This window comes from Artibeus jamaicensis, unplaced genomic scaffold, assembly GCF_021234435.1.
Source record: "Artibeus jamaicensis isolate MK-2021 breed Jamaican fruit bat unplaced genomic scaffold, CSHL_Jam_final contig_444, whole genome shotgun sequence".
NCBI classification, from domain to species: domain Eukaryota; kingdom Metazoa; phylum Chordata; class Mammalia; order Chiroptera; family Phyllostomidae; genus Artibeus; species Artibeus jamaicensis.
In genome coordinates this window covers 3,187,624-3,212,304 of record NW_026521831.1, presented here as the reverse complement: position 1 = coordinate 3,212,304, position 24,681 = coordinate 3,187,624, and the positions used below count along the sequence as shown (strand labels likewise).

Below are 24,681 nucleotides of genomic sequence, written 5' to 3'. Positions count from 1 at the left end.
CAGCCTCCCACCTTCCCGCTGCTTTCCTTCTGCCTTACTGTCCCCCCAGTCCTGTGGTCCTCCTCCGAATGGTGTGTCCCCTCAGCCCCCCCGCTTGCCTGCTGCCACCCCGCCCTGGCCTGCCCTCTGCCTCCGGACACTCTTCACTGGTCTCCCCCAGTGAATGGTCTCCCCCATCGTCCTGGCCTGTTGGGCAGCAAGCCACCTGCGTGTTCTTTAAGAAGGACGTGGTTTTTCGCTGTGCTCCGCTGCGTCGAACCCTGCAGCAGCCTCCTGTGGCACACGGCGGTGACAGTCCTGCAGTTCTCCACGCCAGCCGAGCCCTGTGTGATCTGTGTCCGGCTGTTGCTGTGTCCGCCCCCTCCCCCGTCCCCCTCCCCCTCCTCCGTCCCCCCTCCCCCCTCCCCCGGCTCTGGCAAGGCTGCCAGCCCCTCCTTCCTCAGAAGCCTGCCTCCCCCACAGCTGAAGTGAAGTTTCGGGCACTGTTATCTCCAGAGCCCAGTGTTTTTCTTCCCCAGCTTGAGTCCCCCACTGTGACACCCGCCTGGGCGTCCGGTGGTATCTCTCTGTCCCACCGGACTCACGTGAGCTGCTTTGTCCCCAGGGGTTCTTGGTGAGTGGCGGGTCCTGAGTAAACACCTCTGACCAGAGCCTGTGGCTGTGAGAGCTGCCCAGTCTTTCTAAGCCTCCGCGTCCACATCTGTGAAATGGAGATAACGTCCCTGCCGACATCACGTGTCTGCATGAGCTTCCCGCGGTGCGGTACTTTGGAAAAGTGCTGTGGAAAGTGATGCACCGAAGTTAAAGTGTAATATCATCCCCACTTCCAGCCAGGCTGGCCCCCCTCTTCCCCTCCAACTGAGAAGGAGAGAGTGGGTGCATCTTAGGCTGGAAGAGTGGACGGCAGTGCAAAGCTTCTTTGTTATCTGTGTTCCTGGTCAGTGCACCAAGGAGCAGAGAGGCCGGAGGCTTGAGGACAGAGGGAACAGTCGACCTGGAAAGGCCCCTGCACGTGCTTCCCAGTTGCTGTCAGCTGGGCTGGCCTGAGACCCTCCTTGCGGGGTCCTGTGAGCACCAGCATGTGTCCTGAGCTGGCCAGCCAGGCCAAGGTCCTGCCTGGGAATGACGGAGAAGGGGAGAGCGTGGGGAAGATTGGAGGGGGGCGAGTATTAGACCCATTTGCCAGAATAGAAAAAGGTAGCGTGAGAAGCTATCAGTAAAATGAACGGTCACTTTGGGCAAAATTCTAGAAGGGATTTGTGTTGGAACTCTTGGTAGCAAGTGGCAGAACTCTCACTCCTAGCAATTTAGGCTGAACAGTGAACCTGTTGGCTCAAGAGGTGACAAGACTGAGGGGGGAGCAGCTTCAGGCAGGGCTGCAGTCAGGGGCTCCGGCTCAGATGTCCTCATGCCTCGGTCTCTTCTTCTCTGTGTCATGGTGTACTCTGGTCCCAGGGACAGGCATTCCTGTGGCGGCTGTCTCGGCATCAGGGCCGCTCTCCTGTAGCCCATGAGGAGGAGATGCGCCTTCCGTCTGACTGTCCTCAGCGGCTCTGGCTCACACCACACTGCCTCTGACGGCCCGGCCCAGGGTTGTGTGTCCTTTGCAGAAGTCAGGGTCCGGGCCTTGTGTGCTACAGTGGCGGGGTCAGGCCCAGGTGGGTCCCCGAGGCAGGGTGGGTGCTCGTACCAGGAAAAGGGCAGACAGACACTGGGCAGTGGAGTCCGTGGCAGGGCTGCAACACAGGTGTGCCTGCCGGCAGCCAGCATTGGTTTGCCAGAACCATCCATTCTTTCATGGGTTCTTGGACGATCCGGGGAAGTGGAGGCCAGAGAGGGAGCGAGTCTCGATTTGGCCTTTAGAGCCTTGGCAGTTTCATCTCATCCTTTTTTGCCAGAGAGCAGGAACGAGCCCAAGGTCCTTGCGATGCCAGAGTTTCAGGCTGTTCTCGTGAACATGGGGGCGGGAGGGTGTCCGCCAGGTGGTGCAGTCCCGTTGCTGAAGAATAGCAGTCAACTCAAATGTAATGATTTACTGTCAGAATGAGGGAGGTCGCTCATGGCCAAGGGCGCTGTAGTTTGCATCCTTCTGTTCCGCAGCCTAGTGACAAACTGATTGGGTAATGTTACCGCAGGGAGATCTGTTTGTCCGAGCTGTGGACAACCCAAAGCTAGCGTAGCCATCCTTTCCTCCATCTTGCATTAATGTGTGTCTGTTGGTCTACCCATCTATCCATTTGTCCATCCATCTATGCATTGCATCCATCTTTTCATTTGCTCAACAAATACCGTATTTTGCCCATATATGATGTGCATCCTTATTTTCCCCTTGGATATTTGGGCAGAAAGGTGCACATTATACACAGCAAAACATGTCGTTTTCAGCCTACCCCAGACCCCATTCCGGACACTGGGCGCAGAGAAGTGAGCCAAGCGGATGGTGACTAGTGTCCTCGCCCTCCTGGGGCTCACGTTTCAGTGGGAGAAGCAGGCAGCACACGCACAAACAGATGAACTGCGTGTGTCAGGGTGTAGCTGACGCTTTGGGGAAGAGCGGGGCTGGCCCAGGTGAAGGCGGGTGCGTGGTGGGGCAGGGTGCACGCTGGACGGCCAGCGCGTGTCTCTGATCGGAGGCCCGGCAGGGGTGGGGGGCGTCTGTCTGCAGGGAGCAGCCCGGGCACAGGAAACGCAGGCGCCCAGGCCCTGAGGAGCAGCCCGGAGGCTGTGCGGCCGGAGTGGAGACGGCAGAGAGTTTGTTCCGGGGGCGGTGGGAACACGGGGGTTGGGCGGGGGCCCCAATTGTTTCGAGGCTCTCGCAGCACTGCAGGGGGAGGCGATGGTGGCTCGGATGAGGCTGGTGGCAATGCAGCTGATGAGAAGTGGCTGGGTTGGGGACATATTTTACAGACAGAGCTGGTAGGTGAGGGAAGAGTGTAGAAGAGGATTGTGGCGCTCGGACAGTGCAGGGCTCAGTGACTCAGTCGGGAGTCGCCCCGGAACAGCCACAGGGCTGTCGGCGGGAAGAGGGGTCAGAGTTTGCCCCGGTGTTGCATCCCCGCTGAGAGCAGGGTGCAGCGGGTAGGACCGTGGGCTCGCTGTGGCCGGAGGTGGGAGGGCCTTAGTGGGGAAGCCTGCAGCCTTCAACCTGGGTCTGGGTCCTGCTCCACCTCTCACGGTGTGACCGGGGCAGGTAACCTCTCTGTGCGGGGGTTTCCTCATCTGTCACAGGACGGTGATGACAGCCGCCTCACAGGTTGTGGTAAGGATCGAGTTAATCATTACAAAGTGCTTCAAAGCGTGCTGGACCTGGAGTGACTGCTGAGTACATGATGACCGTCACCTGGGGGTGAGAGACGAGGTGGCCTTTCCTCTCAATAATGTCCGGGACCGCGGTGCTCTCCGAGGGGCCTCTGGCTTTCCCGGGAGCCCTGTACTCCCCGCCAGCTGGGCGGCCCGGCCAGCGCCGAGGGTCATCCCCCGAGACCAGGAGGGCGGGCCCGAGACCGGCCTCTCTCCACGCATTCTTCAGCAGCCTCGGTGATGTGTCCTGCTCTCGATCCTTTTTACTCTGAGAAACTCTTCTCTGTTCTTTTTCCTCTTCCGTTGACATTTAAAACTCCCTTTTCTTCTGGCCTTATTGAATAGAGAGGACAATTTCCTGGAATTCTGTGTATAATGAATGCTCCTGTACTTACAGATTCTGAGTGAGTTTCTCCTCAGCCTTTATTTTGCAGGTCATTGCACCACTTGGTATAGAAAACATCTCAGGAACCACTTAGGAGGACAGTGTGAAATGAAAATACTGCTTCAGATGTTATTTCTGCAGATGGGAGCCTCCTGTAAGACACCAGCCGAGGCACCCTGCTCTTAGGGATGCACGTGAGATTGGCCGGATTGAGACTGCACCGTGCGTTCTAGCAATGCCCTGGTCTTCCCCGGCTCTCGGCGAGCTTCCCTGAGGCTGGCGGCAGTGGGCTGGGGAGTCGTGTGGGCAGGTTCATCTTCTCAGGTCATTGCTGGCTCCTCGTTTGTTCCCGTGGTCCATGATACCAGTTTGTAGGTCACTTGTGGCCTTGTCATCTCTGACTCCCACAGGACAGATGCCTCCAATCCCGTCACTCTTCCAAGTATTACTGCCGAGGGTGGAGTGTGGGAGAGCTGCCCAGGAGGAGCTCCAGAGGTCCGTGCGGGGGGCTGCCGTCAGAGTCGTGAGTGGGGTGCTGAGTGGCACCCACGTGGTGAGGAAGCTCCTTCCTTCTGGTGGGGGAAGAACCAGTCAAGGGAACAAGGTGAACGTTCCCTAGAGCCGGAGCGGGAAGTCCTCATAACTCACAAGGCCGTTGCCTCAGCAGTGGGTAAAATAGCCCTAAAGGAAGTGCTGCTCCGGTCCCTGCTGTCGAAGCTCAGACCCCTCCAAGTGAGGAGCAACCCCGGTTCTAAGGAATCAAACCGTGTCCCAGAGTAACCCCCCAGGGCGTTGGTAGCACACAGAAATATAGAGCACCCACTGAAGTAAAACCCGCTGTGCCTGGCATTCCAACAGACCACGAGGCATGCCAAGAAGTGGAAGAATCCGAACCATGATGAGGACAAAAATCGGTCAATAGGAACAGACACAGAAGTAGCAAGATGCCACGATTGGTAAATAAGAACACGAACCAGCTGTTGCAGATAAGCTCCGTATGTGCAACAGTGTGGATGGAAGCATACATATGTTCTGGAGAGGCATGTAAGGTAGAAGAAAGATATAAAGCAAACTCTAATGAAAAAATGTCTTAGCTAAAAATACACTAGGTGAGATTAATAACCGATCAGAAACTATAAAAGAAACACTAGCAAATTGGAGGAAGTAGTTACAGGAAGTATCTAAAGTGCAGTAGAGAGTAAACAGCTGAGGGAAGAACTGAACAGAGCAGGAGGGAGCCTCGGCCCAGCTGCATCCGCCCCACGTCTCCGTGACATCAGAGCAGGCAGAGGGAGACTAGGGTGTTGACAGAAATAACGGCTGGGAGTTTCCTTTTGAAATATGTTTTACTGATTATGCTATTACAGTCGTGGCATTTTCCCCCCTTCACTCCCCTGTGCCCTGCACACCCCCTCCCACCTGCATTCCTCCCCTTTAGTTCATGTCCAAGGGTCATACGTATAAGTTCTTTGGCTTCTCCATTTCCTACACTGTTCTTAACCTCCCGCTGTCTATTTTCTACCTACCATTTATGCTCCTTATTCCCTGTACCTTCTCCCCCTTTCTCCCCTTCCCACTCCCCCACTGATAACCCTCCATGTGATCTCCATTTCTGTGATACTGTTCCCTTGTTCTAGTGGTTTGCTTAGTTTTTGTTTTCGTTGCTTTTTCTTTTCTTTTCTTTTAGGTTCATTTGTTCATAGTTGTGAGTTTGTTGTCATTTTACTGTTCATATTTTTGATCAACTTCTTTTTCTTAGATAATTCCCTTTAACATTTCATATAGTAAGGGCTTGGTGATGATGAACTCCTTGAACTTGACCTTATCTGAGAAGCACTTTATCTGCCCTTCCATTCTAAATGAAAGCTTTGCTGGACAGAGCAATCTTGGTTGTAGGTCTTTGGATTTCATGACTTTGAATACTTCTTTCCAACCCTTTCTTGCTTGTAAGGTTTCTTTTGAGAAATCCGCTGACAGTCTGATGGGCACTTCTTTGTAGGTAACTTTTCTCTTGCTGCTTTTAGAATTCTCTCTTTATCTTTAATCCTGGGTAATGTAATGATGATGTGCCTTGGTGTGTTCCTTCTTGGGTCCAACTTCTTTGGGACTCTCTGAGAGCTTCCTGGACTTGCTGGAAGTCTATTTTCTTTGCCAGACTGTGAAAGTTCTTCTTCATTATGTTTTCAAATGAGTTTTCAATTTCTTTATTTTATTTATTTTTATTTTAAATTTATTTAATTATTGTTCAAGTACAATTTTCTGGTTTTTACTCCAGTCCCGGCCCACCCCGCCAGAAGTTTTCAATTTCTTGATCTTCCTCTTCTTCGTCTGGCACTCCTATGATTCAGACGGATGTTGGAATGTTTAAAGATATTCTAGAGGTTCCTAAGTCTCTCCTCATTTTTTTTTGAATTCTTGTTTCTTCATTCTGTTCTTTTTTAATGTTTCTTCCTTCATTCTGCTCCAAACCATTTATTTGAGTCCCAGTTTCCTTCCTGTCACTGTTGGTTCCCTGTAGATTTTTCTGTATTTCACATAATGCAACCTTCATTGCTGCCTGGGTCTTTTTTATGCTGTTGAAGTGCCCAGTGAGTTCCTGGAGCATCCTGACAACCGGTGTTTTGAACTGTGCATCTGATAGGTTGACTATCTCTTCATCACTTCGTTGTACTTTTTCTGGAGCTTTGAACTGTCCTGTCATTTGGGCCTTTTTTTGGTCTTGTCACACTTGTTATGTAGTAAGGGGTGAGCCTTAGGTGTTCACCAGGGTGGGGCAACCCACATCACTCCTTTGTGACGCTGTACGTGAGGGAAGGATCCGAGAGGGAACAGTGCTGCTTGCTTTGCTCTCTGCCAGTTTTCAGTCACTTCTCCCGTTACCCACAAGCAGATTGGGCCCTTCTGGTGCTGATTCCCGGGTGAGTGGGTTTGTGTGCATTCTGGGGCCCTGTGGGTCTCTCCAGGGACCTCTCCTGTGAGGCTGGGAGTTTCTCACACTGCTGCCTCAACCCTCACAGGCGTTTTCAGTCAGAGGTTGAGGCTTTATTTCCCTGTGCTGGGACTCTGGGTTGTGGTTCTGTCTTGCTCCCCAGTTGTTCCTCCTGGTGTATCTGCACACAGATGTGGGACCCCCACTCCTCCAGCCTCTGCCTGGCTGCGAGTCCTTTCCTCCCGTCTCCGCCCCTCCTACTTGTCTGGATGAATGTTTCTTCTTTAACTCCTTGGTTGTCAGACTTCCATACAGTTTTATTTTCTCTCAGTTCTAGTTGGTTTTTGTTTTTAAATTTGTTGTTCTTTTGGTTGTGTGAGGAGGCACAGTGTGTCTATCTGTGCCTTCCTCTTGACTGGAAGTCTGGAAGTTTTCCAAATTTGAGGAAATTAGAAAACCACAGATCCTAGAACCTTAGTGAACCCAAAGCACCAAGGTCCATCATAATGGAATTTCTTTGAGCCAGTGATAAAGAGGAAAAATTTAAAAGCAGCCAGAGGAGTGAAGAAAGACCAGTTAAATAAGAGGAATGAAGATAAGAATGGCAGCAGACTTTTTATCAGCACTAATGCCAGAAAACAATGGGACAACATACTTAAAGTACTAAAAGAGAAACAAATGACTGTCAACCTAAAATTCAGTACCCAGCAAAGTAGCTTTTTTTGAAAGAAAAGCAAAATATTTTTTTAGACATTTACTAGCTGGAGTAATTCATTGCCAGCAGGCCCGGCCTTCGGGAAACACTCAAGTTCTTGAGGGAGGACAGTGGCCCAGACGGGAGTCCATGTCTTCACGGAGGGGTGACCAGCCCCAGAAACGATGACGCCGTGGGCACATGGGAATGCTTGTTATTAAAAATCACTGTAAACAACGAGTGATTGATTGTTTAAAGTGAAAATAATCTGTTTTGTGGCGTTTATAACATTTGTAGGTATAAGGTATGTGTTTACAAGGTATAAAAACTGAGGAGGGGGAAGCGGGGTCTCTTGTTGTTAACGGTTCTTTAAGGCAAGAGCTCATATTAGCCCTCGAAGGTAGACTGTGATAAGTTACAGATGTATGCTATGAAGCTTAAAGCAACTAGTAATAAAAAAAGGTTTATGATGAGTAATTTAACAACGGGAGATAAAATGAAATAACAAAAGAAGGTGAAAAAAATAGGAAAGAGGGAACAAAGAACAGATGAAATCAGTGGGAAGCAAATAGCAAATTTAAACCCCAGCCATATGAAAAACAGGTGAGGTGGTCCACTAAACACCCATTTAAAAGACAAAGAGTATTCGGCAGGCAGCTAGGCGGGACCCAACTGTAGAATGCCTACAAGAAACCTACCTTAAATATGAAGACACTAAAGGTTAATGTAAAAAGGAGGGAAAATATGCCAAACTTGTAGTAATTTTTTAAAAAGGCTAGAGTGGCCGCATTAATAGCAGACAAAGTAGCTGTCAGAGCAGAGTATTAGCAGGGGGTGCAGAGGTCCATCTCGTGACCGTAAGAGTGTGAGTCACCGAAGGGCAGAACATGGGGCGCATAACCATTAGGTGCACAATTACTCGTACACCCAATAAAAGAGCTGCAAAATACACGAAGCAAAACTGATAGAGCTGAATGGAGAAATAATAAGATTCACAATTATAGTTGGAGGTTTTAACACCCTGTTCTCAATAAACAGTCGATCAAGTGGACAGAAAATCAGTAAAGATACAGAGGACTTGAACAACACTGTCATCCAACTTGGACTAATTGATGTTTATAGAACACTTCATGTAACCATGGCAGAATGGTCAGACATCCTTTTCAAGTGTACTAGGCCATAAACAAGTCTCAGTAAACTTAAAAGGACTGATATCAGTCAAAATATGTTTTTAATGATGATAGCATTAAATTAAAAACCAATAATAGATATCTGGAAAATTTCCAAAGTTTTGAAAACTAAACAAACAATGTACTCCTAAATAACCCTCGAGTCAAGGAAGAAATTGATAGGGATATTAGAAAACATTTTTAACTAAATGCAAATGAAAATACATATAATAAGTTGTGGAATGTAGCTAGAGCAGTTCTCAGACGATAATTTATAGCATTAAATGCCTTTATTAATAAAGAAGAAAATTTCAAATCAATTAGCTCACAAAGACACAAGAAAAAGAAAAGCAAATTCAACCCAAAATAAGCAAAAGAAAGGAGATAAAGATAAGAGCAGAAATAATTGAAATAGAAAAGCAGATAAACAGTAGAGAAAAATCAGAAGCTAGTTCTTCGAGATCTATAAAAGTGATAAACCTTTAGCCACTCATCAGGAATAAAAGATACAAATTACCAATGTTAGGAGTAAGAGAAATACTGTCTAAAGATATGAAACGATTCCTAAGGTAGTGTTATGATCAACTTTATACCTATGGATTCTACAACTTACATGACCTGGATAAATCCCTGAAAGACCCAGATGATGAAAACTCATGGAGAAGTAGACAGTCCCCAAAGCCCCATATATAATAAGGAAATTGAATTCATAGTTAAAAATCTTTTCTCACAAAGAAAACTCCAGGCCCAACTGACTTCACTAATGATTTTTACCAAACATTTAAGGAAGAAATAGTACCAATATGTTGTGGGTTGAATTGTGTTCTTTTTAGCACTCAATGCTTTAAAGTTCTAACCCCTACTGCCCCAGAATGTGTCTTTATTTGGAGTATCTTTAATAGAGGTCATCACGTTAAAATGAAATTGTTAGGATGGGCCCTAATGCAGTGTGACTGGGTGTCTTTATGAAAAGTAGAGATTTGGAGACAGGCATAAAGGGAGAACACCATGTGAACATGAAGGCAGCTATCTATAAGGGTCTGGAGCAAATTCTTCTCTATGTGATTGATTGATTGATTGATTGATGTAGTTATTCATTCTTGTGCTATATATTATAGCACAAGTTGGAGCTGTTTGCTTAATGGAATGCAAGGTTTGCTTAATATTTGAAAATCAACCAATGTAATTCAGTATATTAATGGGCTAGAAAAGAACTATATAGTCTGATCAAGGGGTGTATAAAAAGCTTTTGACAATCTCCAGCATTTATTCCTGATTGAAACTTTCAGCAAACCTAGAAATAGATGAGAATTTTCTCAAACTGATAAGGGGCATTTATGAAAATATTAGCTGTAGCATTATACTTATGTATGTAAAAACTGCTTTTCTCACAAGATCAGGAAGAAGACAAGGATATCTGCTCTCACTGTGTCTATTTGGCATTGTACTGGAGATGCTAGCCAGTGCAATAAGGCAAGAAAAAGAAACAAAAGCTATCTGGATTGGAAAGGAAGAAGCAAAACTGTCTTTTTCACAGACAATGTGATTGTCTATATTGAAAATGCTGTTGAATGTATGGAACTTTTTGAATTAAGTTTAGCATGGTTTCAGAATTCAAGGTCAATATATAAAACTTAATTGTATTTCTACATACTAGAAATGAAGAACCTAAAATTAAAAATACCATTTATAATATTATCCAAATATGAAATAATTAGGCATAAAGTTGACAACAGATGTCTAAGATTTTTTTCATTAAAAAACTACAAACTATTGCTTAGAGAAATTAAAGAATACCTAAACAAAAGGAGAAATATATTATGTTCTGGCATCGGAAGCAAGACTTAATATTGTTGAGACATCTCCAAATTGGTGTGTAGATTCAGTGCAGTGTCAGCACTTGAACACACCCACCCTGCAGGTCCCAAAGCTTTTGCAGACAAATGACCTGGTGAAGTCTTGGGCATTTGGCTGCAAAGGCTTGTGCTGAGCCGTGTGAGTCTGACAGTGGTCTCTAGAATCAAAATCCTGGGTGGCAGGGCTATCAGAGGATGGCCAGGAGGCCAGGAGCCAGGGCTGAATTAGGAGGGCCCCCTCCTAGGGTCAAATGGGAGGTAGAGATTCACCCGGAAGTCTGACAGCCATTATCTCCAGGTGGTGGAGTTATGGATGAATCTTATTTACCTATTTGTGTTTATATTTTCTGACTTTTTTTTTTTAAAGCAGAACAGACCTATTTCCAATGCAATCAGAGACACAGCAATTCTGCAGTTGCTTCTTACCTCATTTTGGTTTTTGTACTTGTGCATAATTTGAATATTTTATAAGAATATTGCATTTGTTTTCATAATGAAAAACAAGGCAGGCAGGTAGGCAGGAAGAATGTGACCAAGGGTAAAAGTGGGTCTTAAGAGACCGAGAACTCCTGGTAGGGCCATGTCCCAGTAACCAGGACACGGAGACTGCAGCACACCCAAGACTCACAAGCACCACGTTTTACTTGTCACGTTCTTTCCAAATCTGACTTTTGTTGGACAAACAGATTTAGTTTCTGGTTAATACGTTAAGTCATCTCAGAATATTCGACAGAAAACTTGACTCCTTAATTCCACAAAGGCAGATTGGGATTTCTAATTACCTAATTGAAAAAAGGTACACACTTCAGGCTGCTGTGGTGTTTGGGAATTAATTTTTAAAACCTGACAGTAAACATTAAATTCAATTAGGAAGAACGATTAGCAAAGAATCTTCTGGCCTTCACCCTGGGTAGCTTGGAGAAGTGGCTGACTGGTCTGCATTGATTCTTGATGCTATTGTCGTGTATATATCAACCAGGAGAGCCAAGTACACTTTTTTCACTTCAGAGAGGAGTTATTGGGCAGTTTACAGATGGGTGGATTTCCTTAAATGTGTTTCCATCTCGGATTCAGGAGGCCCCCTGGCCAAGAATTCAAACTTTCCCATTTGCTGCTTCTGGACTTGTGCCGCAGAACTCTCTGCTCTCTTCTTTCTTTTTCTTTGATTTTGGCCACCATCCATCTTTCCTCCCCATTCCCCATCCCCTCCCCCCATCCCCCTTGCTCTCTTTTCTTGTCTTTTCCTGCTTCCTTTTCCCTCTCCTTCCTTCATCCCTTCTTCTCTTCTTCATTATAAATTATGAAATATTTTAAAGAATGAAGTATGGAAAGTGACGTAACAGACACCTGTGTGCCCACCACTCTGACTGTAAAATCCAGGGGCTGGTCCCAGCCATCATCTGATCAGCGTGGCAGCAGCACGGGACCCAAACTGACCTGTTTCTCCCCGGCTCCCAGGAGACCCCTCTTCTGTTTTCCCTCCCACCTCTTTGGCCTCTCCTTCTCAGACTCCTTTCTGGCTCCTCAGCTTGCTTCCACCCCTACCTGTGAATGCGGGCCTCCTCTCTGCTCTATGTTGATTACACCTGGTGACTGAAAGACTGTCAGCGACAGTGACCCCCAAGCCCAACCTCCGCCTGGGACCTCACACTCATGTATCCAGCTGCCTGCTCTCTGTTTCCCCAGGTTGAGCTCCTGGTCTTCCCCAAACATGCAGCTGCTGTCATGGGTCACCCTCCTGCCCCACACTCCTCGGGGTGCTCGGTCCAGAGCTGAGGGACATGGCCTGCACTTTCCTAGTGCCGTCCTACCCCACCTCCAAGCCAAGGACATCTTGTTGGCTCTGCCTTCCAAGCAGGGCCGCTTCTCCACTGTCCCCAGTTATCCTCTCTCCACTGGACTCTCACCAAAGCCCGTCATCTTCCCGGCCCCTCCCTCTCCTCCCTGCGCGGCAGCCACAGTGGCCCTGCTCCCACCTGTGGGCTTCTTCCCCCGTTTCTGTAGAGCTCCCTCCTCCTGGTCACCTCCTCCTGGTCAGAGGCTCTTTCCAGCCCCGTCTGCTCCCCTGATAGCCTTTCTCCTCCTTCCTTTATAGACGGCCAGGCGTCATCGCTGCCCGAAATGCTGTATGGATTCTGCTGGCTCCTCCTGTCCAGAATCTGTCCACCCCACTAGAATGGAAGTTTGGAGGCAGGGTTTTGTCTGCGTTGTGCCCTGCCGCACAGCGCCTGGCTAATAGCAGGTACTCGGGAAAGGCTTGCTGAGTGAACGCGTGAAGGAAGGGGTTTAACGGAGAGCGACGTTTTTTGGGCGTGTTTCTTCAGAGCAGATCCCCTCTCTCTCTCTGCCTCTCTTTAGAGGAAATGCAGCATGGTGTTCGTAGCTCCCTTCCCCGACCCTTTGCTTCTCCCTCCGTCTCCAGAACGGCCAGCATCTCCATGCCTGTTTTTAGTCTTGCTAAAAATGCCCAGGTGAGCATGTGAGACCCTCACTCCATGGGGGTTTTAAAAGCTGCACCGCCTCGCTCACCTCTGAGTACCCGGCTCAGTGGTGTTAAGTTCATTCACGCCGTCGTGCAGCCGTTGCCGCCCTCCAGTCCCAGACCCCTTCCATCCTGAAGAATGGAAACCATCCCCACTAAATGCCCACCCCCCGCCAGCTGCTGGCAGCACCACCCCCAGTCCAGTTCTGTGATTTCGACGAGCCGAGGACCCTCATAGAAGTGGGGTCACACCCTGGCTGTCTTCTGGTTGGCATACAGTCCTCGAGGCTCATCCACACACTAGCCTGTGAAAGAGTCTCCTTCCTCTTTCTGGCCGAACATTCCACCGGGCGGACCGACCGCATCTCGTTTATCTGTTCACCTGTCGACGCGCCCTCGGCCACGTCCACTGCGGGCTGTCGTGAGTAGTGTGCCCGTGAGCACTGGTGTGCACGTGTCTCTTTGAGGCCGGGGTTTCTGTTCCTTTGGATCATACGGCGACTCCGGGTTTATTTCTGGAGGAAGCGCCCTGCTGTTTTCCACGGCGGCTGGACCGTTGTGCATCCCCTCCAACCACGTGCCAGGGCTCCGGCCTCCGCACATCCTTGCCAGCACTGGGCCTGCTCTTCTGTTTTCGAAAGAGGCCATCCTAGCGGGTGTGCGATGGCATTTTTAAAGCTTAGACGGCATTGTGCTGTGTGCGAGCAATGTACTCAATGTTTGCGTTGGTGTGTGTGTGTTCACTGTAGCCGTGTTACACCCTGTGGATCTGGTTCATCAATTTTCCTTTTTTTCTGCTCTAGTTAGACTTGCACACAGCTCTGAAGCGCGGCCCACAGCAGCGCCCTCCGCGCCGCCCTTCTGCCGTGGAGCCCGCTCCACTCGGGGCACCGCAGCCGCTCTGTGTGTCACTCCCGTTCGTGTTTCTGCACGTGCGCGCCTCAGCTCTTGAGTCTGAGGTCCCAGCGGGGGCCCTGGTGCGGAAGGCAGGCCCTGAGCTCTCGGGGGGGGGGCTGCTCTTGGGGGCCACTCTCGACCCCGTTTCCTTGAGCTCAGACGCTCACGTGCCCAGAAAGCGTGGGTCTGGAACCCTCCTCCTTGCATTTTGAGAACCTTCAGGATGTGCTTGCTCATCACGAGAGGGAAGGCTCTCGCTGGGATCGGGTGTGTGGACGTGCGTGGCTGCACTTGGGGTTTTCTCCTCTTAAGGAAATGAAGTCGGGCTTCCTGTGTGTGGTCGAGAGAGTGTCGGGACCCTGCCGGCACAACTGGGGGCCTGCCACCCCAGGGAGCAGCACGCCCACCAGCACCTCGGCTCTGCTCCCTGCCTCCCGAGGTGCTGCCTGCTGGGTCCTCGTTCCTCCCCCTGCCCTTGGGGTGAGGAGGAGACCGAGGCCCGGAGGCCCGCAGCTCGGGAGGCCCTTGGCGCCAATGTCCACGTGCTGCTGCAGGAGCTCTTCCTGCTTCTCGTGCTCAACCTCTGACCCACCCCACAGGGTCCAGAAGGCCAGCTGCATGCCTTCCGGCCTTTGTCCAGGACTAGGTGGTGGTGGGTGGGACTTCCTGGGAGAGCAGGTGACGACTGAACCCAGGCTCTCGGACACCCAACGGCCCTGCTTCTCAGAACGTCCAGCTCTATACTCGAGGGTTTGATAGCACATTCCAGAAGTCAGGAAGCATACCTGGCGCTTTCTGCCATGGGCCTTCTCCTTGGAGAGCCAGAACGGGAACGGGGGACAGCACCGTCTCTGCCCAGGGGACAGAGCTCTGCCCCTGCCCCGTGTGAGCACAGGCACGGCAGGCTGCTTCCTGGGTCTGAGGCCTAGACCCGTGGAGATGGCCGGCTGGGGGCAGGGCCCACGCCAAGGCTGAGAAAGTCCTATCCCGGGGGTAGGCGACAGAGATGCGGTGAGACTTGGCACAGCTGTGAGTGTGGGTAGCTGAGGGGCGGAATGTGGGCCATGCTGTCTTCTTGCAGGCCCCCGAACCCCAGAACGTTTCTAACAGAAGCTCCCCTTCAACTTGCCAGCCCCAGGCCTTCATATGTGTACAAGGAAGCGTTTAGCCTCTAGATCCTGTTTTGATGGAAAAACAAAGGGAATGTGCCCCACTTCAGGATGCTTCTCCTCATGCAGGGCCTGGGCTGAGCCCCAGGGGCCGGGCACCCCACTGCTGACGTCTGGTGCTGTGCTTGCCCCACAGGTGTGGGACGCCGTGGACTCGGGGAGCTGCCTGCAGACCTACTGCCTGCACAGCGAGGCTGTGCGGGCCGCCCGGTGGTCGCCCTGTGGCCGCTGCATCCTCAGTGGCGGCTTCGACTGCGCCCTGCACCTCACGGACCTTGAAACAGGTGTGTTTCTGTGTCGTGACCCCAGGGCACCCCTTTTGGTCACTGAGTCTGCCTTCTCCCGGGGGCGCTTCTCCGTGGCCGGCAGGACCCAGGGCCGTGGGACCCAGGCCTCAGTGGGACCCAGTGCAGGTTCGGCTGTTGGCCTAGAGCCGAGCTTCTCCCCAAAGGGCTGGGGGCAGGCCCATGCCAGCTACGCAGAGGACAGAGCCCCAAGGTCGTCTCAGCCCCCAGCTGTGGGGCTGGATAACAAGGTGGCTTTTTAATCAACTTCTGACATTTAATTTGTACCAGAATAGATTTAGCTTTATCACAGTGTCTTTCGGTCAGAATTGCTTTAGAATTCCTGTCAGTCCATTCCCGTTGAAAGGCGGTAAGGAGTGATTCCAGCTCGTAAGCCGAGTCTGTGGACACGCTCTGTGTTGAGGTGCCCACATTGCACAGGCGCGTGGTGAGCCCGGTGCATGCTGGGCAGGTCTGAAGGGGCCCTTGGACAGCTGGGTGAGAGGAGACAGGTCGGTGGAAGGGACTCGTCCCTGGGCAGCCCCTCCCGTGCACCAGACCCAGCTGCAGCCCCACTCGGACGGGCCCTGGGCAGTGACAGGTGAAGACTGAGTGGGGGCGCACCTCCGAGTGGGGGCACACCAGGTGACTGCCTTCTGCTCCTTGGGCTCCTTCTGGGTCACTCTTCCACTGGGCCCCTCCCTGGGCAGCTTTCCTCCCCTGCCTGGCCCAGCAGGGGTGGTGCTGGGGTCTGTGCCCCTCCTGGGGCCCAGCGACTCCTGGTTGGGAGGTGCACCTGGCTTCTCCCCAGCAGTTCAGAGGAGATGCAGGAAGGGCAGGCGGCGGGTGGGTGGTTGGGGTAGCTGCAGGCTTTGTCTCCCACCTCAAGGGTCCTCATCTCCGGGCTGTGGAGGGCAGCTGTGCAGCTTGTGCAGCTCAGACAGCCCCGTGCCCTCTCGGTGCCAGTGTCTGTGTGCGAGGCTGGTCCTGGGCCACAGGCTTTGCACACGACGTGCCGGTCCTCCCTCAGCCTGCTGCCTGCGAGTGTTTACTTCCACACTTTCCAGGTGGGGAGCTGAGGCTACAGGGGTGAGGCGTGAGGGGCTCGCTCAGGGCACCCCCAGGGGTGTGCGTCACCCGGGGACTTGAGCCGTGTCCATGCAACTGCAGAGCCTGTGCCCTTCCCGCAGCACCAAAGCACTCTTCTCCATGGCAAAGCATTTCCTGTGGTCTCACTGTGAGCCCAAAGAGGCTGGCGAGGGAGCCCAGGCTCTGGGAGTTTGGTGCCCATGGTGTGCCGGGCCTTCTTCCGCACGCCGACACGTGGATCTCCTCTAGGCCCTCCCCGCCCTTGGAGGCTGGTGTCAGCAGGATCCTCTTTTCACATGCTGGCCCAGAGGCATGAGCCAGGAGGTACAGCCGGGTGCAGGCATGTCCCCCTGGCTCCAAAGACTTCTGCCTGACCTCCACCCTGTTGCTTGTGCATTCAACATGTGACATACTCAGTGTTGGGGACACAGGTGAAGGAGCCCTGGGACCCAGCCTGGGGAAGCACGTGGCTGCTAGGAGGCCTGGGCGCACAGAGAGAATGCCAGGCCGGGCTGATGCGGAGAGACAGGAACCAAGAAAGCATCCTGCCTGGGAGATCAAGGAGGGCTTCCTGGTGGAAGAGGAACCAGAGCTGAGGCAGGATTAGGGGGACAGAGAACTGGAGTGCAGGGGTGTGGTGGAGTGGGAGGGAACTGGTTCTCAGCAGGTAGAACGACGAGGACAGAGTTGTCAGGGGAGCACGAACCGTGTGGCTCATGTGGAAACGTGGAGTGCAGGGAGCTGGGGGAGCCAAGTGTGGGGTGCAGGAGCAGCAGCCCGAGCTTCATGGAGCTCCAGGCCCGTGGGGCGCACATTCCCCAGGCATGTGCTCCCCACTGCAAGGTCGCTGATTGTCTACGGGTGCCACCGCCCGCCCCCCTGCGGCGGGAAGGGCCGCTGCTCATAAGCTGGTGCGCTGTTGGGTCAGTCGAGCACAGGTTCACTGAGCAACATGGATGGATTCCTGGTGGCCCTTCGTCTCTCCGTCTCCTTGACAAACAGATGTTTCACAGTCACAGCCGTTGCGGGTGGGGGCTGTGAGTGGGGGCACAGTTCTGAAATCTCCAGACTGTTGGAGTCCTCCTGCCTGACAAGCTGGGAACCGCCACAGCAGGTGAGGCTGGCGTGCTCTGGGCAGACTCCCTGGTTGTGGCAGTGGGTGGCTGTGCCTGAGGCTGGGGGAGAGCTGGAGGTGGAGGCCACTGGCAAACCCTTGGTGGTGGGGCTGGGGTGGGGGGCCCTGCCCAGGTGCCCCCCAGCTGCGGTGTGCCCCAGGGCCTGCCCTCAGAGCTTTGCCGTCCAGTCGGGGAGGTGAGGGGGACTTTCCCACACCCCCCCTCGCTGGGCGGTCACACCAGTCAGGGGTTACCGGGTTTGTGTGGGCGTGGCAGCCCCACCCCACGTGAACCCCTCCCCACACCCCGACCTGGGCTGTGCCGGGCGCCCCTGCCTCCATGGCTTTTGGCTTTGTTTGGCATCTCACCGTTTCCCGTCATCGAGTCCCATCTCCCTCTTCGCTCCAGCTGCCTGTCCATACCCCCCCACCCCCCGCCGGCGATTGGGCGGTTTCATTTCAATCTAATGATAACTCCCCACCAGGAGAAGGCAGTGCGGGAATCTGGGCAGTGAAGGCTCTGGGGAATCAGCCACTCGGTGCCCGTTGTCATTAATGGGGATCTGGCGCCAAGACCATTTAATCCTGGCGTCCTCTGTCAATACCGTTAGAGACCTGTGGGCTCTGGAGCATCAGTACTCGGCCTGAAATACGGAGGGCCGTCAACACTTTATCTCGTTAATTTACAGTTCTGACGGACCATTGGCTTACAGAGTAGCCATGAATCAACACCTAAATAAAACCTGCTCACAGATTAATTATTTTTTATGCTCTTGTTTCAGCCCCTAATCTTCCTAACAAAACGCCTCGGGTGCCTGTGGCTGGGCCCCTCAGGGAGCGCTGGCCCACCCCACCAGGGCCTGCTTCGTGAGTCAGCTGTCCTGCGCACTAGGTCAGCCTGTCTCCTCAAAAAGTCTGGGCAAGCTTGTTTCGTTCTAGGCAGTGCAGGTTTCTTGCATGTGCTGCCCACCTGCTGGTCGCCCCAGCTGGGCTGTTCAGGCCTCCAAAGTAAAGGAGATGCTTCTCTCCCTGGAGCCCCAGGGCCCCAGCTGGGCAGGGCACCCTGTCCTTCCCACGCCATGGTCAGCTCTTCCGGTGTGAGCCCCACCCATCTGTGTGCCAGAGGTGTGGACAGGTGCAGATTCTGCCCTGCCAGCTGCCCGAGCTGGGCATCCTCAGGGAAGCTTGCTGGCCTGTTTCTGCAGCCGGGAGAGGGGCTGCTGGGCCCAGCTGGCGGGCCTGAGGTGGGTGCAGCCGAGATGAGGTGCGCAGGGCACTCTGCACAAGGCCCGGCACATGGCAGGCCCTCGGCCAAGGGTACCCCTTCCCCCCTCTGCCGCCCCACGGACCCGATGGCTTTGTTCCCGTGGAGTGTCCAGAGAGCACCCGTCACTGGGCCTTTTCCCCAAATGGGGCAGCTTTGGCAGCTGAGGTCCAAAAGCTCAGTGTTCTCCTGAGCTGGCTTGCTGGCGTGGCTGTTGGTTCCATGTGTGGATCAGGGGCAGGCGGGGGTGTCCCAGCTTCCCTGCTACCTTCCGCTCTGTGTGACAGCATGGCCAGGTGGTGGGGCAGCACCGCTCTGTGTGACCTGCTGATGGGGTGGCACGTGCCCCTTGTCTTGGGTGGGGGTCCTCTTCCCACAGACCCCACTGCCTGCAGTCTTGCCATCCCCAGCCCAAGTCTGGCCCCCGCTGCTCTGGGTGTCCATGTGCCTTTTGGTGGGGGGAGTCATGTGCGTGGAAATGGGTGACCCACTGGGTCTGTGCCGGTCAGTGACCATTCCTCTAGCTTGTCCTGGAGGGTCTTCCTGGTGCCCTCCCCCCAGCTTGGGCCCCTGGGGGCCCCATCTCAGACATCCTGTAAGGAAACAGGGTGGCAAAGTGACCAAGCACTCTCAAGGGCCAGGTCTATGTTAAGTTCAAGTTGAAATGAGGAAATGGCTGTTAGACCCTTTGCTTACTAAACAGTGTCCACAGTAACCTGTGAGGGGCTGTTTTTGTCCCCATTTCACTGACCCAGACCCTGAGGCTTGGAGTATTCGGTGGGTTGCCTGAGGCTATACCACCAGCCCCAGCCCGTTGACTGGCCGGAGGCATTGCCCGCTGACACTCGGGAGTGGCATGCCCACACCATGCCTGCTTTCCCGTGGTGAACAGTGTGCTTAGGCCGACTCCTGGGGGGCCCACCTGGTTCTTAGCTGCAGCTGGCTTGCCACCTGTGGAGGGGAGCTCGGGGCTCTGGGAGGCAGGCACGCCCAGGCAGATCTCGGCTAATCCCTCTGATTAAGTGACCGAATGAAGGATGCTTCTCCGGCTTATCGACAGCTGCTGCTTCGGTGCGAGAAATGTCAGCCCTGATGGGTTCAGAACACTTGGCGTAAGAAGGGTGAGCAGCATCCAAGCGAAAACCCTGGATAAGTGCTCCCGGGCGCACAGGTTCCAGGAAGTGGGCCGCGGGAGAGGCTTCCTGTTGGGCCTTTAGAGGGGCCTCGAGCACCGAGACCGAGTGTCTCCCCGTATGTCTCAGATGGTCTTGGTGAAGCGTCTGTCGGTGCCTCCTGTAGCGGGCACGTGTGCAGAGCTCTCCATGGCACAGGCCCGGTGCGTGCTCGCTCCTTGGGTCCTGGGGGCTTTGCTGCCCCATCCAGATGCGGAGGTTCCGAGGGCCGGGTAGCTGTTGAGGTCTGAGCTGCTGCCTGCCCACCCCCAAGTCTCCCTCCTTCCCACTGACACAGGCGGAACCACAGGCCTTGGGTCTTCCCCCCTTGACCCCTGTCATCATCTGTGACCCCACTCTGAGGTGCCCTCTCTGAAGCCCTGCATCTTGTGGGCGTGTCCACTCTCCAAGGCCACACCCCCATCAGGCCGGGAAGGCCATCTGCGCTCCCAGCTCCCACACACTCTCTGTCCTGGAGAGTCTCAGCCTTGCTCCCCCTCCTCCCACACGGCTCTGCAGTGAGAGGCCGACCCTAGTTGCAGACACCGAGTCAGGCGTCAACTGAGCTCCGAGGGGGACCCTGCCAGCCCGAACCGCATGCCTCGGGAAGTGCCCAGGGGCCTTTCCACCGCTCCATGAGGGCCTTCCTTGTGCCCTCCTGGAAGCCAGGCTGGTGCCAGTCCTCTGGGTGCAGGAGAGCTGGCTCTCCACCACAGCACTGTCCCCTTTGTCACTGGGAGGACAGGGTGGGGGGATGTGTGTCTCTGTGGGTGGGGACCTGTGGTTGGGTTGCAGTGCGGTGCCCCTGGTCGGTAAAACAGCCCCTGCTTTTCATGGATATATTCATGGATTTCAGAGAGAGAAGGAGAGAGAAACATCGATGTGAGAGAGAAGCCTCAGTGGGTTGCCTCCTGAGCACACCCCGCCTGGGGACCGAACCCACGACCTTTCAGTGTACGGATGACGCTCGGCCAGCTGAGCCACCTGGCCAGGGTTAGCAGAAAAGTTTTTAAAAAATTTTTGGGAAATTCAGTCTTGCTCAGATAATAAAGACCCGTGGCTCAACTCGTTGTAAAGAAATCACAGGACCGTCATTGCTCCGTGTTCCGTGTTCCGTGCCACCGCCGCAGCTGCGTGCCAAGCTTGTCCGTCCTCGGTAGCTGGCCGACTTTTCTGCATCACTTCTCGTGCACACACGGCCCTTGGGGTGAGTTTTACTTCCCAGTGTCGCATGTCGGGTCCCGCGGGTGTCAGGGGGCTGCTGGCCGACCCAGAGGGAACATCCAGGCCCATGGGACTCTCGCCCAGGCCCGCCCTTCCCACGACCGTGCCCCACCTGCCCAGGTGGCCCCCATTTCTGATTCAGAGTTTGATGTGGAGTTAGTAATCTTTTCTCGTCACTTTGAGTCAGGGTGGTTAAATTTACAGCTGGCTGACTGCTTCCCTAAGGATGAGCGTGTGACGATATTGATTTTAGCGACATGAGTCATACGCTGCTTGGCTGGGAACAGAGGCTCCATCCCTACAAGCCGCCAGTGGCCGCCAGTCTCCGGGTGGACACCGAGAGCTCAGGAGAGGGGAGGTCACAGGCAGCTTGCAGGCAGGCGCGGGGGTGCCGAGAGCTGGGTGCCGGCGACAGGTGCGGCCTCCGTCCCGGGCGGCTGGCAGGCCCTGGACATGTGTGGGCTCTGCTGAGCTTCCCCTTTCTGAGACGGGTCATTCGTGGCGACCACAGCCGGCTGTGGCGGCACCTGGGCAGGCCCCAGGCAGGCCCAGAGGCAGGCGCTGAACAGGTCTTACGTGGTTGGCTTCCTTATAACAAGATCAGTGAGTCAGTGTTAGTGGGTTCAATGTTCCAAAACTCAGTTTCCTATAAGCAGCGTACAGTGAATCCGAGAACTTTCTATGACCAACATGTAAGCCAGCGAGAGTCTCGGGGTTGAAGGTTGCACAGCCTTGGCCGCGTGGTGCGAGCGGCATGGCTGGAGGAGGAGGGGCCAGAGCAGCAGCTTGGTGGGCGATGGGGTGCAGGGACCTTCGCCTGCAGCGGGGTGGCATTCGCGGCCCGGACAGTTTCCGACAAATGCTTCCCAGCCCTCGTCCGTGTCTGTTTAACAGAACCGGCTGGCCCGCGGCGCTGGGCTCTTGCAGCCTCACCAAGAAGAGCTCTGAGTGGCTGACCTCCCAGGGCTTCCGCTGGTCAGAGCTCACATCCCTTGGCTTCAGCTTTCAGTGTGATGAGGGATGAATCCAGTCATTTTGGGTTTAATTTTCTTCAGACGGTGACGGGCCCCTTTTGTCGTTTGCTGGGTGGCTGCCTCGAGGACGCTGCAGGTCCCCGTGGCGTGGAGCCCCCCTGAGAGCCTCGTGTTCGTGAGGGCGCAGCACGCAACGCAGGGACCCGCCCGAGGCGCCTGCACAGGACGGGCGGTGGCCTGTCTCCAGGGCTCTCAGCTCTGCTGACCGCCTGCTGCCGAGAACACACAGGCGAGGGCGGCCCGGCCCGGCCGGGGCCTCCTGACCACGCAGAACTCCCCCTAGTCTTTCCCATGAGGCTTCTGGAAGCTTAGGAAGAAAGTTCTAAAATCTCATAGTGTCGGGTCCTTGTACTCCTTAATAAGGAATGTGTAGGGTGGTAAAGGCTGGCTTGTTGTAAGTGGAAGCAGGAAAAAGACACAAACTCCAGTTTGTCTTCTAACCGGGAGACGTCAGCGCTTAAAAGTCATGGATTCTGTCTCTTCAGGGGCTAGAAGAAGAAGAATATATTCAGAAGTATTTTTTTAACAGAAAGTTCAGTCATCTTTTAGCGACTCGGCTTTCACCGCTCCGCCCATCGTTTCTCCCCACTGTTGGCGCTGCCACAGCCGCGGCGGATCCGCTGCCATTTCTGCACTAAGCTTATGTTATGTGCTCCGGTCCAAGAAACAGAGAAGTTCTTCTCCAGGCAGATACAGTGTGTTTTTCCTTTTGGACTTAAGGGGTGGCAGTGAGTTCCAGACAAGCAAGAAGTCGGCAGCAGGCACGGTTGTCTCCATCAGGAGAAAAGACGTGGCCCACTGGGACCTTCTCGGCCATGGGGGCCTGCAGCGGTGCCTGTGAGCTCCTATTGCGTCCAGGGGATGTGACGAGGGCTTCTGCCCTCAGCCCCCAGCCGGGACCCCCACCCCTGGGCCGGAGCTGGCATCCTGAGACCAGTGCTGCAGTGGGGTAGACCCACCCTGGATGGCGCACAGTGCTGCTCTGGGTCGCGATGGGTGCGTGAAGGCCACAGGGGCCAGCCATCTGTGGCAGTCCCCTGGGGATGGGCACTTACTCACCAGGTGTGTCATAGCTGGTTCCTGACCACCCCTTGGGTTCCAGATGAGTTTCAGAGAAGGAAAAGACGAATAAGCTTGAGGAACCCCAGGCTTCTGATTAGGTAAATCCCTGAGAATGGTGCTTCTCTGCTAGCCCGGGGCAGGGACACGGCACCCAGCCCGCCTCAAGTCTGCTTGCTGCCCGGTGCCTTTCTTCTAGAAGAATTCTTTATGTTTAGAAAACGTTACTACAACATTAGTGTCACTTGAAGTCACTTCTCGTTGGCGAAGCTCCTCCGAGGGTCGGCCTGTGTCAGCCCCGTGCAGCGCTCTTGCAATTCAGAAACGAGTTTCGGGCGCCGTCCGCCTTGTTGCAGCCGAGGTTTCTGGTCCCCGTTTTAGGTGGCGTTTCGACTCCCCACGGGCTGAGCACCCTAGTTGCCCTGACCGCTGTCCTCCAGTTGGGCGGCGAGGCTGTGGTTCGTAACCCCCTCCCCAGTGTGGGTGACAGCACGTGCCTTGGCCAGCTCCCGACGACACTGCGATGACACAGGGTGGCCGTGAGTGCCCTCCTGCACCGTGTGTGAGTGCGGACCTCACAGTTAAAGGGCTTGTTGAGCTTGAAGAAGTACAGAGTCTTCAGTCTACGGCTACACCACCCCGAACGCGCCCGATCTCGTCTGATCTTGGAAGCTAAGCAGGGTTGGGCCTGGTTAGTACTTGGATGGGAGAAGTACAGAGTTTTCACTTGTAAAAGGTCAAGTGTTTCCAGAATTTTCTCTGATGAGAAGTGTCTGCCAGTCGTGGGCCCCTTGAAGATGCTCGGAAGAAGTCAGCGCACTCAGTCCTTCATCAGGCGAAGTGAGGCTGGAACGAGGCAAGGGCAGCTGCTTCTGGGGAGAGAGCGTTACGGAAGCAGATGTTTCTGATTGTTCCCATCATTCTGTGACTTTTGAAACCAGACGTGACGTACCTGTGTCCCCCGTGACGGCTCTGACATCTGCACCCCGAACTGGGGACCCCGTTCCTCTGATCTGCTTTACCCTGCTCGCTGTGACGATGCCGGTGAGTTTTGAGGGGGGCTGGCGGGAACCTGAGCACCCCGCCCTCCTCAGGCACCGTGCTCGGGGCAGGGCTCTTCGTGCCGCACGGTCACACATCGCCGCTGCCCAGGGTGGGCAGCTCCCTCTCTGTGGCGCGGCCAGACTGCCATGGACAGACTGACACTGCGACTGGGCTACTTTCAAGTCACTGAGTCAGAAAAGTTCCTGCCCTTGAAAAGAAAATGGAAGCACAGTCGGCCCTGTTGCTCTTGTTAAAAATGCAGTATTAGAGCTCAAGTTTCAGACAACTTTGTTATACTCTCAGGACACGGTATGTGGGCGTGTTTTTAAATAACAGTTATCTTCTCCTCGTCTCACCCTCTAAAATGCCCGGCATTTGGCAGACACCCACACACACTGGCACCGCGCACCGTGCGGCCCCGCCCGTGCCGACGCGGGAGCGGGGCTCTCGCTGACCAGCCGTGCCACCGGGCAGCCCGGAGACTGCGGGTCTGGGCCCTGGCAAGTGTGGCCAGTG

The 24,681-nt window shown here is 53.9% G+C and overlaps 1 protein-coding gene across 10 annotated transcripts in view; it reads left to right on the top strand.

The window, feature by feature from the left end:
• Positions 1-24,681, top strand: part of WDR25 (WD repeat domain 25) — a 116,491-nt gene that overhangs the window by 59,651 nt on the left and 32,159 nt on the right. For all 10 annotated transcript variants that reach the window (XM_053665995.1, XM_037130150.2, XM_037130149.2 and 7 more), the window contains one exon: positions 15,018-15,165. In XM_053665995.1, coding sequence (XP_053521970.1) covers positions 15,018-15,165 — 148 coding nt within the window. The remainder of the gene's footprint in view (positions 1-15,017; positions 15,166-24,681) is intronic.